At 41.3% G+C, this 16,511-nt stretch overlaps 1 protein-coding gene across 1 annotated transcript in view; it reads right to left on the minus strand.

The window, feature by feature from the left end:
• Window positions 1-2,933: 2,933 nt before the first annotated feature.
• nsun4 (NOP2/Sun RNA methyltransferase 4) overlaps window positions 2,934-16,511 on the minus strand; it is a 15,775-nt gene continuing 2,197 nt past the window's right edge. The window contains exons 3-6 of the mRNA XM_043698987.1: window positions 9,065-9,219; window positions 7,711-7,871; window positions 4,156-4,280; window positions 2,934-3,227 (exon numbers count right to left, since the gene is read on the minus strand). Coding sequence (XP_043554922.1) covers window positions 2,951-3,227; window positions 4,156-4,280; window positions 7,711-7,871; window positions 9,065-9,219 — 718 coding nt within the window. The 3' untranslated portion in view covers window positions 2,934-2,950. The remainder of the gene's footprint in view (window positions 3,228-4,155; window positions 4,281-7,710; window positions 7,872-9,064; window positions 9,220-16,511) is intronic.

Consider the following 16,511-nt stretch of genomic DNA (forward strand, 5'->3'; position numbering starts at 1 on the left):
CGTTCATTAGCAGAGGGATTGAGTTCAAGAGTCGTGAAGTGATGTTGCAGCTGTACAGGAATTTGGTTAGGCCACAGTTTGAGTACTGTGTGCAGTTCTGGTCGCTTCACTTTAGGAAAGATGTGGAAGCTTTGGAGGGGGTGCAGAGGAGATTTACCAGGATGTTGCCTGGAATGGAGAGGAAGTCGTACGAGGATAGGTTGAGAGTTCTCGGCCTTTTCTCGTTGGAACGGCGAAGGATGAGGGGTGACTTGATAGAGGTTTATAAGATGATCAGAGGAATAGATAGAGTAGACAGTCAGAAACCTTTTCCCCGGGTGCAACAGAGTGTTACAAGGGGACATAAATTTAAGGTGAAGGGTGGAAGGTATAGGGGAGATGTCAGGGGTGGGTTCTTTACCCAGAGAGTGGTGGGGGAATGGAATGCACTGCCTGTGGGAGTGGCAGAGTTAGAATCTTTGGTGACCTTCTGTGCTGTATTGTTCTATGTTCTATATGTGCACAGAGAATTAGGATATATGAGTTATATATCTCATATGTAACTGAAGTAGCCTGAAGGTCTCTGGCAAGAAATATTAATGCCACTGTGGCCTTGACAGCCACATTAAATGCATGGGATCAAGTGACATTTCAGCCTTCACTCCATGAAGCCAAAGATTTCTTTGACAACCTCTTTAGTAAAGTGCAGCCTCCTTATGAGCTCAGGCTGGATCACCTGAACATAGCAGTACTGCAGTCTGAAGAGAATGGGTGGAGAAGGTATTTGCTGAGATAAGACATTATCCATTTACAATAAAGAGAACACAAATTTCATTGTGCAACAAGTGGGTTATAATCTTTGGACTTCTCTTTGAGAATATGCAAGACAAAAATTACTTTTGCATTCTCAGGGAATTGAGAATTATCATGATAAGGCAGTAAGTTGGTGGTAGAAGACGAAACACAATCTCACTGAATAGTGGAACAAACTCAATGGATCTAATGGTGCACACTTTCCATGATTTATGTATCCACACAAGCTGAATTGAGACGGCCCAAAGTGATCTTATTTAGACTTTTAGAATTCCCTCCCCACCACTGGTTCAAGTTTATGTTATTTAAACCCAAATTAAGTTACATCCTATAACTCATGTTGAGTACATATGAAAAAAAGTCATATTAATTAAACTTTTCATCTTGTACTCATCAGGACAGAAGCAAGAATGCCTAAGTTCAAAGGGTGTAATACATTACACTGTAGAAGAAAAGGATGTTGATTATTTGGCAAATTAACTATGATTGGTTGAGCCATTGCCACAGTGTAAGAATTAGAGAACTGGTGCTACCCACTCTTTAATAGTTTAAAAAAGCAATTCCTGGGGCTACTGGGGATCCCTGCACAGCACCATCTATTTGGGCAGAGATGATGTCATCTGGTGCTGCATGCAAGAAATTCCTTATATAACTTAAAAGCTCTTCAGCCCTCAAAACTAAGCTTAATGACTTTGTGTCCTTTTTGCATTAAAAAGAGTGCAGCCAATAATTCCTCAGTGAAATCACTATGGCAATGCCTCAACTAGAGTCAATTTGCCAACAATCAGCCATACCTTTTCTTGCGATATTAATTGCTGCTGCTTTTAAAGTTTGGGATGGGAAGTGGGAAGTTAGGGCAGCACGGTAGCTCAGAGGTTAGCACTGCTGCCTCACAGCGCCAGGTACCTGGACTCAATTCCAGTTTTGGGCGACTGTGTGGAGTTTGCACATTCTTATGTCTGCATGGGTTTCGACCAGGTGCTCCAGTTTCCTCCCACAATCCAAAGATGTACAGGTTAGGTAGATTGGCCATGCTGAAGTGCCCCATAGTGTGTAGGCTATGTGGGTTAGTCTTCATAAATGTAAGGTTACAGGGATGACATGGGTGTGATACTCCTTGGAGGGTCAGTAAAAGTTCGATGGGCTGAATTTCAAAACTACCGGGATTCTATGACTCATTCTTGCATCTATCACGAAAAGTGCAAGTCAAACCTTTTGGAAGAAGCAACAGGAGTAAAGAGTACTGGACTAATGGTAAAATTCTTTGCAGTGTCGATGAACAGAGAGATGTCGGTGTCCATATACATAGATCTCTGCAAGTTGCCACCCAGGTTGATCGGGTTGTTAAGGCGGCATACAGTGTGTTAGCTTTTATTAGTAGAGGGATTGAGTTTTAGAACCATGAGGTCATGCCGCAGTTGTACAAAACTGCACTTGGACTACTGCATACAGTTCTGGTTACCTCATTATAGGAAGAATGTGGAAGTTTCGGAAAGGGTTCAGAGATTTACTAGGATATTGCCTAGAATGGAGGGAAAATCTTATGAGGAAAGGCTGAGGGACTTGAAACTGTTTTCGTTAGAGAAACGTTTCAGAGGTGACTTAATTGAGACATATAAGATAATCAGAGGGTTAGATAGGGTGGACAGTGAGAGCCTTTTTCCTTGGATGGTGATGGTTAGTACAAGGGGACATAGCTTTAAACTGAGGGTTGATAGATATAGGACAGATGCCAGAGGTAGTTTCTTTACTCAGAAAGTAGTAGGGGCGTGGAACGCACGGCCTGCATCAGTAATAGACTCGCCAGATTTAAGTTCATTTAAATGGCCGTTGGATAAACATATGGATGAAAATGGAATAGTGTAGGTGAGATGGGCTTCAGATTGGTTTCACAGGTTGGCACAATATCGAGGGCCTATACTGCACTGTAATGTTCTATGTAGAACTTTTGTTCATCAATTACAAGCCTAAAAGGCATAAACAACATTCACAGTTAGAAACTACTACAATCAGGCTTCAAGTGTTTTGTTTCTCACCTTTGCCATCACATTCAGCTGAGAGATAATTGGCACCAAGTTTGAAAGTTTTTCATTTTTTATATTAACAAATTAAGGAAAATAAAGCCAGCTATGGGTCTATTATGTTTTAAATCATATTTTTAGTGTATCCTGTCCAGTTTACAAAAATACATTGGTCCATAGTTTGCAGTGAGATGTGGGAGTACGAGTTCCCCAACTCTACAATGGCGATAGAAATGAAATGTGTTTCTGTAAAGGGTCCGGATAGCTGACAGGTCCACCAGACGCAACTCCACATTATGTTCTGTCTCTGCTACCTCAACTGCTCTCTCCACCACATACTCATTTTGTAACTGGGACAGGCTGCACGTTGAATAGACGATTGATCCTCCAGGCTTTGTGGCAAGGATGCCAGAACTGGGCAAAAAAAATAAAGAAAAATCAGTTGGAGATAATTTGATAAAACTTGAGAAGTTCATAGGAAATGCACATTAAATAATAATCAAATAGCAATGTGCCAGAGCTGCAGATTGGCAGAGCAGATTTGTAAAACTACAGTGGCAGAGATCAGCAGAAAGTGCATATAGGTACATAATTCTCAAAAGTGCTAAATTTGAGGAATCGTCTTGGAGCATTAGGGATAACTTGAAAATGGAATCAGGCATTTTACCTGAAAACTGAAAATACAGGAATAATCAAAAGGTTAGACAGTAAGGTGGAGAGAACAGACTTTCAGTGATAGGTTCTTACTCAGAATTGGAAGATATTGCAGATGACCATCTTACGAGGAAACAGAACTGCAAACTGGAGGAAGGAAGGAAACAACTGGACAAAGGAAAAGAAATAACCTGTAAAGCACCTAAGTGGAAAACAGGAACTAATTATATGGCAGGATTGTCATCAGCACAAAAACGGGCATGTTAATTATGAATGGAAGAAATCCTGAGTTGGGAAGGAAGTCTGTGAATTTGTCAAGAGAGAATAAAGAAAAGTGGGCCAGACTATGAGTGGGCATGGAGGGGAACTGTTGAGAGGAAGAAGAAGAATGTTACAGCAATGCCATTAGCAAACATCACTTGATCATCACACAGACACTCTTTCTTCTGGGAGTTACTGAATCATGTACAGGAATACCAGGCGACTTTTTTTTTTAAATCCTTTCTCCAGCTTGTTTGAGATCACTACAGATTGGGGGAATTACTTCTCATCACAGCTATGTTTCATCTGGCCAGAATCATGGAAAGGTGCAACAGATAAAACAACGGCACACACAGGAAAATAAAATTACACAGGTATGGGGTGGCCAAGGAATGGGGGTGCAGAGCAAAATAATAATAATACTCACAGCAATAACTGGGTCTGCAATAAAGGAAGCTTCTGTCGCTCTTTAAGCCGTAGTCGACTAAAGATATTATTGTCTTCCTCAAGTACCGAGTGTCTATCAGTTGTACAGGGTACATCAACTAACACCTGTAAATAGAATAACATTAACAATTTATTGCAGAAAACCTTTCAGAAGAATAGCTAGTGTTCAACATTTCTCAAATTAGATTAGGATGTAAATAAAAATTTATAGTTGCCTTATAATTGAGTCCTTTGCTATTAAACTTAATATGGATGGGGTCGGTACTCAGACTATCACTCAGGTTTCTGTAACCAAACACAGAGCTAAGTGAGATTGGCCCAATGAAAACTTCCTGTCTGATCTCTTTTCCCCTCAAGTGGTTTTCTTTTCATCCCATCATATTAAGTCATGGTCAAGATATGGATTTTTTTTACACAGGGAATTACAAGTTGAAATTGTTTCTATTGTTTTATACAGCAGCATACATACAAGAGAAAGAATGGTTTGTATTTATCCAGCATCTTTCATGATTTCAAGCCATCACAAAGTACTGAATAGTGGCAACCGATTTACACACATATCCCTACAACGGGATGGGACCATTCGCCACAGCAGATTCGCCGCCAATGATTAGCCACTGCCCTTTGACCACCGAGGACGCTTAGCCACCGCCCATTGGCCACTGAAAATGATTCGCCACCGCAAGTACGTCGTATATTTTGAATACTGGCGGTATATAAAATTGTTGTTATATTGGTTAAGGTAGTGTTTGCGTTGTTTCAGTAACAACTCTACAATAGACGTGGCAATAGCCGAAGGGCACCTTTGTGTCCCCATGATATGTAGTCGGTCTATGAGACAACAATAAACGAAGAAGATCGCACAAATAATTGCGCTGAAGCCGCTCATCGGAGAATTGCTTTTAAACTCGGAGTTCACCACCCAACCATATGGAAATGTATTGGAACGTTAATGAAAGTGCAAAAGGAGCGTAATTTATATATGGCACAGCTGATAGTGGGTTACCCACCACAAATAAAGCTAAAAAAGTATCGAGACGCAGACGATAGAATAAAAAAAAAATTGTTCTTGAATACGGCGAAAGAGATTGTTTGGAATATCTTAGAGGAATAGCGCATGACTATCAAATGAACTGAAATTTCATTGTTTAATATTAATGTGAGATTTTACTGCCATTATAAAGATTTTTAAAATATATTTCCTTTTTCTGGTTAAAGTTTGTAACTCATTTTTAAATATAAACCAATAAAATGATATTTATTTTACTTTTTTTTAATCAATATGTAGTATGTAGTTGTATAAATAAAGGGGACTGAGAAGTATGAAAGAACAGGCGGGAGGGAAACAATCAGTACATATATATATTTCTGGTGGCGAATAGTCTGCTGAGGTCAAACAACCCCAGTGGAGAAACGCTGGTGGAGAGCCGGCAGTGGCTAATCATCGGCGGCGAATCTGCCGTGGTGAATCGTCACCAACTCCCCTACAAACAGCAATGCTACAATAACCAGATAACTCACAGGTTTCTTTGTTACATTGAGGGAAAATGTTGTCAGACCACCAGGGAGATTTGGCCTGCTCTTCAAATTAATGCCATGGGACACTTTACGCCCACCTGAGAAGGCAGTTAAGGCTTACCACTTCAGCTGAAAGAAGCAGCTCCGACTAGTCAATGCCCAACACATTGAGTTTTACTGGGGTGTCAACCTGGATTACAGAAACGTTGAAATTAAGGAAATGGAAGATGGTCATTTGGACCATTCTGTCTGGACTGGCCAAAAAAGTGCTGTCAAGCCTGAACCCACTCTCCACTTTTTGAATCATTGCATTGTACAGAATTCCAAGAGCATGTTCAAATATTTTTAAAAATGCAGAGAGTTTGTGCCTTCATCACCCTTTCAAGTCATGAGTTCCAAATTCTCCTCTAGGTAAAATATTTCGCTTATGACCCCTTTTCCAATCACTTCAAATCCATGGCCACAGATGAATGATTTCTCTGCTGAGGGAATGGATCCTTCTTATCCATATTATTTACTTCCCTCAGGATTATATACACCTCAATGAAATCTCCCCTAAGCCTTTTCATGCTTCTTTAATTCTCTCCATGCTCCTTTAAAGCAGGATCATGTATGTGTTTCTATGTGAGGGTTCCCTGTAATACTGACACAGTGCCAGAGCTCCTAGCCTAACCTCTGAAAGACACTCTTGGTTAGTACTATCATTAAGCAGTGTTGTTACTGGTACATGCCGACAGAAATACTGTATTCATAAGGTAATTAGTAATAAAAATTCAGAAAACTAAGGAATAGCTGGTCTCATGCAAATCTCTGGGATTACTTCAACAGATCCACTAGAATATGGAACCTAAGTTTGAAAACACTGTTGTGAAGATCTAAAGAACCCCAGATATTTTGACAGTAGTCAATTATTTCAATCCAACTATTCCCTTCCATGGAGTACATGCCAAGGTACCTTTTTTTCCTCATTTGTGCATTTTTTTTCCACTTAAGAATGAAACACGTTTACCTTTTGTAAGTTACTCCCTATCAGCCTTTCAATCAGGAGGCCAATAGATGTAGCCAGGCATGCAGCATCTGTGGAAGACACTCAGTGACAGATTAAGTAAGTGGGTAAAAACAATGACTGCAGATGCTGGAAACCAGATTTTGGATTAGTGGTGCTGGAAGAGCACAGCAGTTCAGGCAGCATCCGAGGAGCAGCAAAATCGACGTTTCGGGCAAAAGCCCTTCATCAGGAATAAAACTTTATTCCTGATGAAGGGCTTTTGCCCGAAACATCGATTTTGCTGCTCCTCGGATGCTGCCTGAACTGCTGTGCTCTTCCAGCACCACTAATCCAGAATCTGGTTTCCAGCATCTGCAGTCATTGTTGATTTTAACCCTAGTTGATTTTAACCCTACTGCGAATCCTCTTACAAGGATGCCTGCCTTGAAGAAGTTTTCCTCCTCTCTCTACAAGAATCTCAGGGAGTCCCTCTCCCACTGCAACACCCAGGTCATTTCCTCTGCCTTGAAGCTCTTCAACCATGTCCTGAAACAAACTCGCTACCACAGCCATATTTGCTTCCTCAGTGCCTGCCTCCATAACCAATTCATCCCACACTGACTCCAGACCATCTTTAAACCAGCAGAGTTCGGACCCGAACAGGACAAACAGTACAGACTACAGATTAAAAAACACCAGAATAAATAAGCAGGCAAGTCTTTCCAGTCTGCACTGCTCAAGTTTAAAAATGATAAATCTCGCCTCTGTACAGTGCATGGCTACAGAATCTTGAAAGACTCACTCAAGTCAAGTTGAGGCACAATGGGATTAAGCCTCTTGATGATCTGGACAAAGTCAAGTAGGCTGGTGTTTGGGATAACCAATGTTTGTTTTAAAAAGACTGCCGGAAGTTCAGTTAAGAAACCTTTCAAAATAACTCAATACTAGTCTATTTTTATTTTGAAAGCAATTGGACTTTTTTTTTTACTTACATAAATCTCACTAACATTCATCACACAATATACTCACCCGGTCAAAAGTGCTCCTCTCTATTTCTCCCCAGTGTCTGCCATCAAATGATGTGATACGTAGCCTGTCCTCTGTACGGAGATTCTTTGGGACATAACTATGAAGAATTTTATGTAGTCTTTTTAATCGAGATATAGATATATCATTGATTGCGAGATGTCCTGTTCCAACAGAAAGAATAAACGCAACATTTATTTTTATTCTTCAGCATTACAGAATAATTCACAATTTGGTAGTAATAAAAAGTGATATAAAATGTTACTAGCATTTTCTCATCTTTGTTTCCCAATGCAATATTTTTCTTTATTAAAAAAGTTCGCATTTATATAACTCCTCTCATTATCTCAGTAAATCTCAGGGGAATACTTTTTAAAGCTTAGTCAAGACTACAGAGGAACCTAGATTATCTGAAGTACACAGGTGGGCAGCATTTTGTTCAGTTAATCGAATGCCGGGTAACATAGTTTAGCCGAGCATCGGGGCCTTGCAACCTTGCTGGATAATCCGATATTCAGATAATCGAATGCCGGATAGTCAAGGTTCCTCTGTATGTTGTTTTAAGTGCTACTGAAATGAGGGAAGGTTGCGACATTAAATGCAACACTTGCCTGGTCTGCAGCATCAGTACGAAATGTTCCCAGGTAATGAACAGTACAATTAAAGGTAAAGATATGTGAACACAACTGAAATTTTAATATCTTACAAACCCAATATTAATAGCTGGTTTCAGTGGAATTTCAAATCATAGGCAGTTTTGTGCAGAGATTTACATTCACTCAAATTAGTATGAAATGATCCAAATCTATACCATGCTAAATCCTTCTGACAGAGAGGAGGTTTTTAATCCCATCAATCTCAGGTGCATTAGACAATGTTCCAAATATAGTCAGATCACATCTTCCTTCTGTACTTAATCTCCTAATGTGGTCAACGCTAGACACCAATGAAAGTAATGACTCATACAGACATTTCCATAAATATCTTCCATTCCCATTCAATACATCTTTTCATTTTACAAAGAAGATTTATTTTGTCTATTTTACTGAAGAGAAACTTACAACTTGCACCCATTAATTTAGAGCCATGTTTGGTGAAAACAGATTTAACTGCTTCATATCCAGAAGTGAGTTTCCATCACCAAATTATGAAGCACATCATATTACATGATGGATCATCGCTCAAATGCCACTGAAGAAGCTGGATGATAACTAGTTTGAAGCAAAAATTAATGCTGACCTTTCCCTTTCCATGAATTCACCCCATTAATGATACTCTATAGTTATTCTGTCTTCAGCATTTACATAGTTGAAATTTTTCCACTCCCAAAGAAGTAAAACAGAAACTGTTTACTCACGACAGCATTCTGTCTGCAATAGTGCAAGAGACTTTCCACCAGGCGCTGCACAGAGGTCAAGGACTGTGTGACCTGGCTGAACATCCAGAGTAAGTACTGGGAGGAGCGATGCAGCATCCATCAGGTAATATTCCAACAATCTTAAACCATCTGGTCTGAAGTTAGGCAAAATAACGTATCAGCGTATATTATGACAATAGCAAAGGTTCTATGGTTTCCAACATCTTTAGCCATAGAATCATACAACAGGGAAACAGATCCTTCGGTCCAACTCATCCATGCTGACCAAGTTCCCCAAAGTAAACTAGTTCCACTTGCTTGCATTTGGCCTATAATCCTCCGAACCCTTTCTAGTTCCTGTCCACATGTCTTTTAAATGTGGAAATGGACCTGCATTTTTCTCTGGCAGTTCATTCAAAATGCAAACCACTCTCAGTGTGAAAACATTGCCCCTCAAATCCCTTTGAAATCTTTCTCCTCACCTTAAAAAAATGCCCCTAGCTTTGATCTCCCCACCGTAGAGAAAAGACCTTTGCTATTTAACTTACCTACGCCTCCATGATCTTATAAACCTCTTGGTCAAACTTTTACTGCCTATGCTCCAGTGAAAAAAGTCCCACCTATCCCACCTACCCTTATAACTCAAAGCCTCAAGTCACGGCAAAATCCTTGGAAATCTTTTCTGAATTCTCTCCAATTTAATAACATCCTTACTATAGCATGGCAACCAGAACTGTACACAGTACTCCAAAAGTGGCCTCACCAAAGTCCTGCACAATCTCAACATGACATCCCAACTCCATCACTCCATGGTCTGAACAATGAAGGCAAGCATGCCAAATGCCTTCTTAACCACCCTGTCTAGCTGCTTCAAAGAACCATGTACCTGCACTCCTAGATCTCTCTGTTAGACAACACTACTCAGGGCCCTACTATTAACTGTACAAGTCCAAAATGCAATACCTCATATTTATACAAATTAAACTCCATCTACCACTCTTCAGTCCATTGGCCCAATTGACCAAGACCCCTTTGTAATCTTGATACCCTTTGAGAGGAAGAGATTTTCAAATCTTCCAAAAATATCTATGCCTTGCTTTTGAAGCAAATAGTTAATTTGAGAAAGAATTGTTTTCCCTCCATAATAGATTGTGTTCATTTACCTATTCATTCTAGATATCCCAGTACACACCGCCATTATGCTCTAGATTTACCAATACAGATTGAGCCGATATCTGTTCGAGTTTAGAAGAATGAGAACTGATCTTATTGCAACATTTAAAATCCTGAGGGAAGTGTGAATGCTGACAGAACATTGTTCCCTTATGGCAGTGACTGGAATGAAGAAACAGTTTAAAAGAATGGGGTTAACTATTTTATATAGGGGAGACTTTTCTGACAGAGCGTGATGTAGGCAGGATCATTAATTATTTTTAAGGCAGAGGTCAATATGTCCTTAACTAACAAAGGCATCAATAGATATCAAGAGTAGACAGAAAAGTAGAGTTGGAACCACAATCAGATCAGTTGTGATCTTTCTGATTGCTGGAGCAGACTGAAGGGGTTGAATGGCCTCTTCCCCCTCCTAATATGTTGTTAGAGGCAGCACAGTGGCTCAGTGGGTAGCACTGCTGCCTCACAGCACCAGGATCCCAGGTTCGATTCTAGCCTTGGGTGACTGTCTGTGTGGAGTTTTCACATTCTCCCCGTGTCTGCGAGGGTTCGCTCTGGTTTCCTCCCACAGTCCAAAGATGTGCGGGTCAGGTGAATTGGCCATGCTAAATTGCCCATAGTGTTAGGTGTATTAGTCAGAGGGAAATGAGTCTGGGTGGGTTACTCTTCGGAGGGTCAGTATGGACTTGTTGGGTCGAAGGGCCTGTTTCCACCCTGTTCTAATCTAATCTAAAAATGTTCATATTACATTCTTTAAAAAATATTAAAGCAATTTAAACACAAGTCTAAGATGAAGAAGTTAATTGAGTAATTTGTTAAAATGACAGTTTCAACTAATAAAAGGGGACAGCAGTGGATGTTGCTGACATGGACTTTACTAAACCATTTGACAAGGTCCCTCGTGTTTGCTGGTCCATAAAATTAAGATACATGGGATCCACAGTCGGTTGGTGAGTTAGATACAAAGTTGGCTCAATCACAGAAGACAGGGGGTAGTTGTAGACGGGTATTTTTCTGACTCGAGGTTTGTGACCAGTGGTGTTCTGCAAGGAAAGGGGTTGGAACCTCTATTGTTTGTAGTATATATAAATAATTTGAATGAAAATGTAGGTCTAATTAGTAAGCTTTCAGATGATATGCAATTTGAAGTTGTGGACAGCGAAGATGGTCATCAAAGGATACAACAGAATTGAGATCAATTGGAAAGTTGGGCAGAGAAATGGCAAATAGAGTTTAATCTGATAAGTGTGAAGTGATGCATCTTGGAAGGTCAAACACAAGAGGAACGTATACAGTAAATGGCAGAACCCCTTGGAGCATTGATACAAATTAGTCAGGAAAGACCTAAAGAGAGAGTTAAGAAGAGCTAGGAGGGGACATGATAAGTTGTTGGTGGATAGATTCAAAGAAAACCCTAAAGCTTTCTATAGGTATAGCAGGAATAAACGAATGACTAAAGTTAGATTAGGGCCAATCAAGGACAGTAGTGGGAAGTTGTGCATGAAGTCAGGGGAGTTTGGGGAAGTGCCAAATGACTATTTTTCATCAGTATTCACACGGGAAAAAGATAATGTTGTCAAGGAGAATACTGAGGTGCAGGCTACTAGACTGGATGGGATTGAGGTTCACAAGGAGGAGGTGTTAGCAACTCTGGAAAGTCTGAAAATAGGTAAGCCCCCTGGGCCACATGGGATTTATCCTAGGATTCTCTGGGAAGCCAGGGGGGAGATTGCCGAGCCTTTGGCTTTGATCTTTATGTTGTCATTGTCTACAGGAATAGTGCCGAAAGACTGGAGGATAGCAAATTAGATTAGAATAGATTACATTACAGTATGGAAACAGGCCCTTCGGCCCAACAAGTCCACACCGACCCGCCGAAGCGCAACCCACCCATACCCCTACATTTACCCCTATACCTAACACTACGGGCAATTTAGCATGGCCAATTCACCTGACCCCCTGCACATCTTTGGATGGTGGGAGGAAACCGGAGCACCCGGAGGAAACCCACGCAGACACGGGGAGAACGTGCAAACTCCACACAGTCAGTCGCCTGAGGCGGGAATTGAACCCGGGTCTCTGGCACTGTGAGGCAGCAGTGCTAACCACTGTGCCACCGTGCCGCCCACAAAATGTTATTCCTTTGCTCAAGAAGGGGAGGAGAGACAAACCTGGCAATTATAGACCAGTGAGCTTGACTTCAATTGTGGGTAAAGTGTTGGAAAAGGTTATAAGAGGTAGGAGTTATAATTATCTAGAAAGGAATAAGTTGATAGCACGATGGGACCTAACTTTAAACAGAAGGATGATACATGTAGGACAGATACCAGAGGTAGTTTCTTTACTCAGACAGTAGTAGGGGCATGGAACGCACTGCCTGCAACAGTAGTGGACTCGCCAATTTTAAGGGCATTTAAATGGTCATTGGATAAACATATGGACAAAAATGGAATAGTGTAGGTTAGATGGCCTGCAGATTGGTTTCACAGGTTGACACAACGTCGAGGGTCAAAGGGCCTGTACTGTACTGTAATGGTCTATATAGAGGGATCTTGGAGTGCAAGTTCATAGCTCCCTGAAGTAAATAAGGTGGTAAAGAATGGTATGCTTGCCTTTATTGGTAAAGGCTTGGAGATAGTGAGGACTGCAATGCTGGAAAGTCAGAGTGATAAAATGTGATACTGGAAAAAGCACAGCAGGTCAAGCAGCATTAGAGGAGCAGGAGAGTTGATGTTTTGGACAGGACTCTTCATCAGAATTGGGGTTAGGGTTAGTGAGAGTTATTGGTTAGGACACTGAGCATAAAGGTTGGCAAATTATGTTGCAGCTGTATAAGACTTTACTTAGGCTACATTTGGACTAACGTGTGTGGCTTTGGGTGCCACACTATAGGAAGGATGTGGAGGCTTTGGGAAAGATGCAAAAGAGGTTTACCAGGATGTTGCCTGCTGGGAGTGTATTAGTGAAAAGGAGAGGTTGGACAAACTTGGATTGTTTTGTTAAAATGTAAGAGGGCAAGGGCAACTGGATGGAAATATAAATATTCCGACAGGCATGGATAGGGTGGATAATTGGAGTCTTTGTCCCAATGTGAATTGTTAAATACTAGGGGTCATAGGTTTAAGGTGATGGGGGAAGGTTTAAAGAGATGTGTGAGGGTGGTAGGTATCTGGAATGCACTGCCATGCAAGCTGGTAGAAGCAGATACAATAGCAATGCTTAAGAGACATTTAGACAAACATATGAACAGGCAGGAAATAGAGGGATAAGGACCACGTGCAGGCAGATGTGATCAGTTTAGAATGGCATCATTTTCGGTGCAGATCTGGTGGGCTGAAGAGCCTGTTCCTGTGCTGTGCTGTCCTGTTCTATGTTCTAAAGGGTGTCTTATAAAGACAGTTAAAAATATAGCGGATTAGTTTTAACTAATTAGTTAAGCCTACAGGGTAACAAGTGTGATGTTCATGTGAGGATTAAGAATTCAGTTTCTTCTGCCTGCAACAGACAGGCACGTGTAAGATATCCAAACTCAGCAAAGTAACCAGTAAAATGGCACAACAGATAACTGTTATTCCAGCAGAGGTTCACGAAGCATCTGGATGAGCTGACTAGTTATGGAATATTTGTGGCGAGGAATACTTTTAGTAAAGTCTATGTAAAGGTGGGTCATCCTACTTGCAAAAGATGAATGAAATGGAGAAAATGGTTTGGTTGACAATGCATAGAAATCATAGAGTCATAGAAATATACAGCATGGAAACAGACCTTTCGGTCCAACTCGTCCATGATATCTGACCAGATATCCTAACCTAATCTAATCCCATTTGCCAGCACTTGGCCGATATCCCTCTAAACTCTTCCTATTCATATACCCATCCAGATGCCTTTTCAATGCTGTAATTGTACCAGCCTTGACCACTTCCTCTGGCAGCTCATTCATACACGCACCACTCGCTGCGTGGAAAATTTGCCCCTTAGGTCCCTTTTATATCTTTCCCCTCTCACCCTAAACCTATGCCTTCTAGATCTGGACTCCCTATCCCAGGGAAAAGACCTTGTCTGTTAATCCTATCCATGCCCCTCATGATTTTGAAAACCCCTATGAGGTCACCCCTCAGCCTCCAACGCTCCAGGTAAAATAGCCCCAGCCTGTTCAGCCTCTCCCTGTAGCTCAAATCCTTCAACCCTGGCAACATCCTTGTAAACCTTTTCTGAACCCTTTCAAGGTTCACAACATCTTTCCGAAAGGAAGGAGACCAGAATTACATGCAATATTCCAAAAGTGGTCTAACCAACATCCTGTACAGCTGCAACATGACCCCCCAACTCCTATACTCAATGTCTTGACCAATAAAGGAATGCATATCAAATGCCTTCTTCACTATCCTATCCACCTGCAACTCTACATTCAAGGAGCTATGCACCTGCACTCTAACGCCTATTGATTCAGCAATACTCCCTAGGACCTTACCATTAAGTTTATAGGTTCTGTTAAGATTTGCTTTTCCAAACTGCAGCACCTTGCATTTAGATAAATTAAACTCCATCTGCCACTCCCCAGCCCATTGGCCCATCTGATCAAGATCCCATTGTAATCTGAGGTAACCTTCATCACTGTGCACTACACCGCCAATTTTGGTGTCATCTGCAAACTTACTAACTATACTTCCTATGTTCACATCCAAATCCTTTATATAAATGACAAAACATAGTGGACCCAGCACCAATCCTGTGGCACAACATTGGTCAAAGGCCTCCAGTCTGAAAAGCAACCGTCCATCACCAGCCTTCAGTCTTCTACCTTTGAGCCAGCTCTGTATCCAAATGGCCAGTTTTCCCTGTATTCTGTGAGATCTAACCTTGCTAACCAATCTCCGATGGGGAACCTTGTCGAACGCCTTACTGAAGTCCGTATAGATCACATCTACCTCTCTGTCTTCATCAATCCTCTTTGTTACTTTCTCAAAAAACTCAATCAAGTTTGTAAGATATGACCTCCCATGCACATGTTGTCTATCCCTAATCAGTCCTTGCCTTTCCCATATACATGTAAATTCTGTCCCTCAGGATTCCCTCCAACAACTTACCCACCACTGATGTCAGGCTCACCAGTCAATAGTTCCTTGGTTTGTCCTTACCATCTTTCTTAAATAGTGGCACCCCATTAGCCAACTTCCAGTCTTCTGGCACCTCACCTGTGACTATCAATGATACAAATATCTCATCAAGGGTCCAGCAATCACTTCCCTAGCTTCCCACGGAGTTCTAGGGTACACTTGATCAGGTCCTGGGGATTTATCCACCATTATGCGTTTCAAGACATCCAGCATCTCCTTCTTTGTAATATGGATATTTTTCAAGATGTCACAATCGATTTCCCTACATTCTATATCTTCCATGCCGTTCTCCACAGTGAACACTGATGCAAAATATTTGTTTAGTATCTCCCCTATCTCCTGTGGCTCCATATAGACTGTCTTGCTGATCTTTGAGGGGGCTTATTCTGTCCCTAGTTACCCTTTTATCCTTAATGTATTTATAAAAACTCTTTAAATTCTCCTTAGCTATGTTTGCCAAAGCTATCACGCATTCCCTTTTTGCCCTCCTGATTCTCTCTTAAGTATTCTCCTACTGCCTTTATACTCTTCTGAGGATTCACTCGATTTCCCCTATCTATGTTGTTGTGGTTAACCACAAAAACGAGCACCCGAGCTACAAATCTTCACACAAACTTTGAACTCCCCTATCTATACTTGTCACATGCTTCCTTCTTTTTCTTAACCAAAACCTCAACTTCTCTAGTCATCCAGCATTGCCTACACCCACCATCCTTTCTTTACAACCTAACAGAAATATACTGTCTCTGGATTCTTGTTATCTCATTTTTGAAGGCTTCCCATTTTCCCGACGCCCCTCTACCTGCGATCACCTGCCCCAATCTGCTTTTAAAAGATCTTGCCTAATACTTAGGTTTTAGAGGGCCTAGATAAAAACAATGACTGCAGATGCTGGAAACCAGGTTCTGGATTAGTGGTGCTGGAAGAGCACAGCAGTTCAGGCAGCATCCAAGGAGCAGTAACATCGACGTTTTGGGCAAAAGCCCTTCATCAGCAATACAGGCAGAGAGCCTGAAGGGTGGAGAGATAAGTGAGAGGAGAGTGGGGGTGGGGAGAAAGTAGCATGGGGTACAATAGGTGAGTGGGGGAGGGGATGAAGGAGATAGGTCAGGGAGGAGGGTGGAGTGGATAGGTGGAAAAGAAGATAGGCAGGTAGG

This window comes from Chiloscyllium plagiosum, chromosome 11 (assembly GCF_004010195.1).
Source record: "Chiloscyllium plagiosum isolate BGI_BamShark_2017 chromosome 11, ASM401019v2, whole genome shotgun sequence".
NCBI lineage: Eukaryota > Metazoa > Chordata > Chondrichthyes > Orectolobiformes > Hemiscylliidae > Chiloscyllium > Chiloscyllium plagiosum.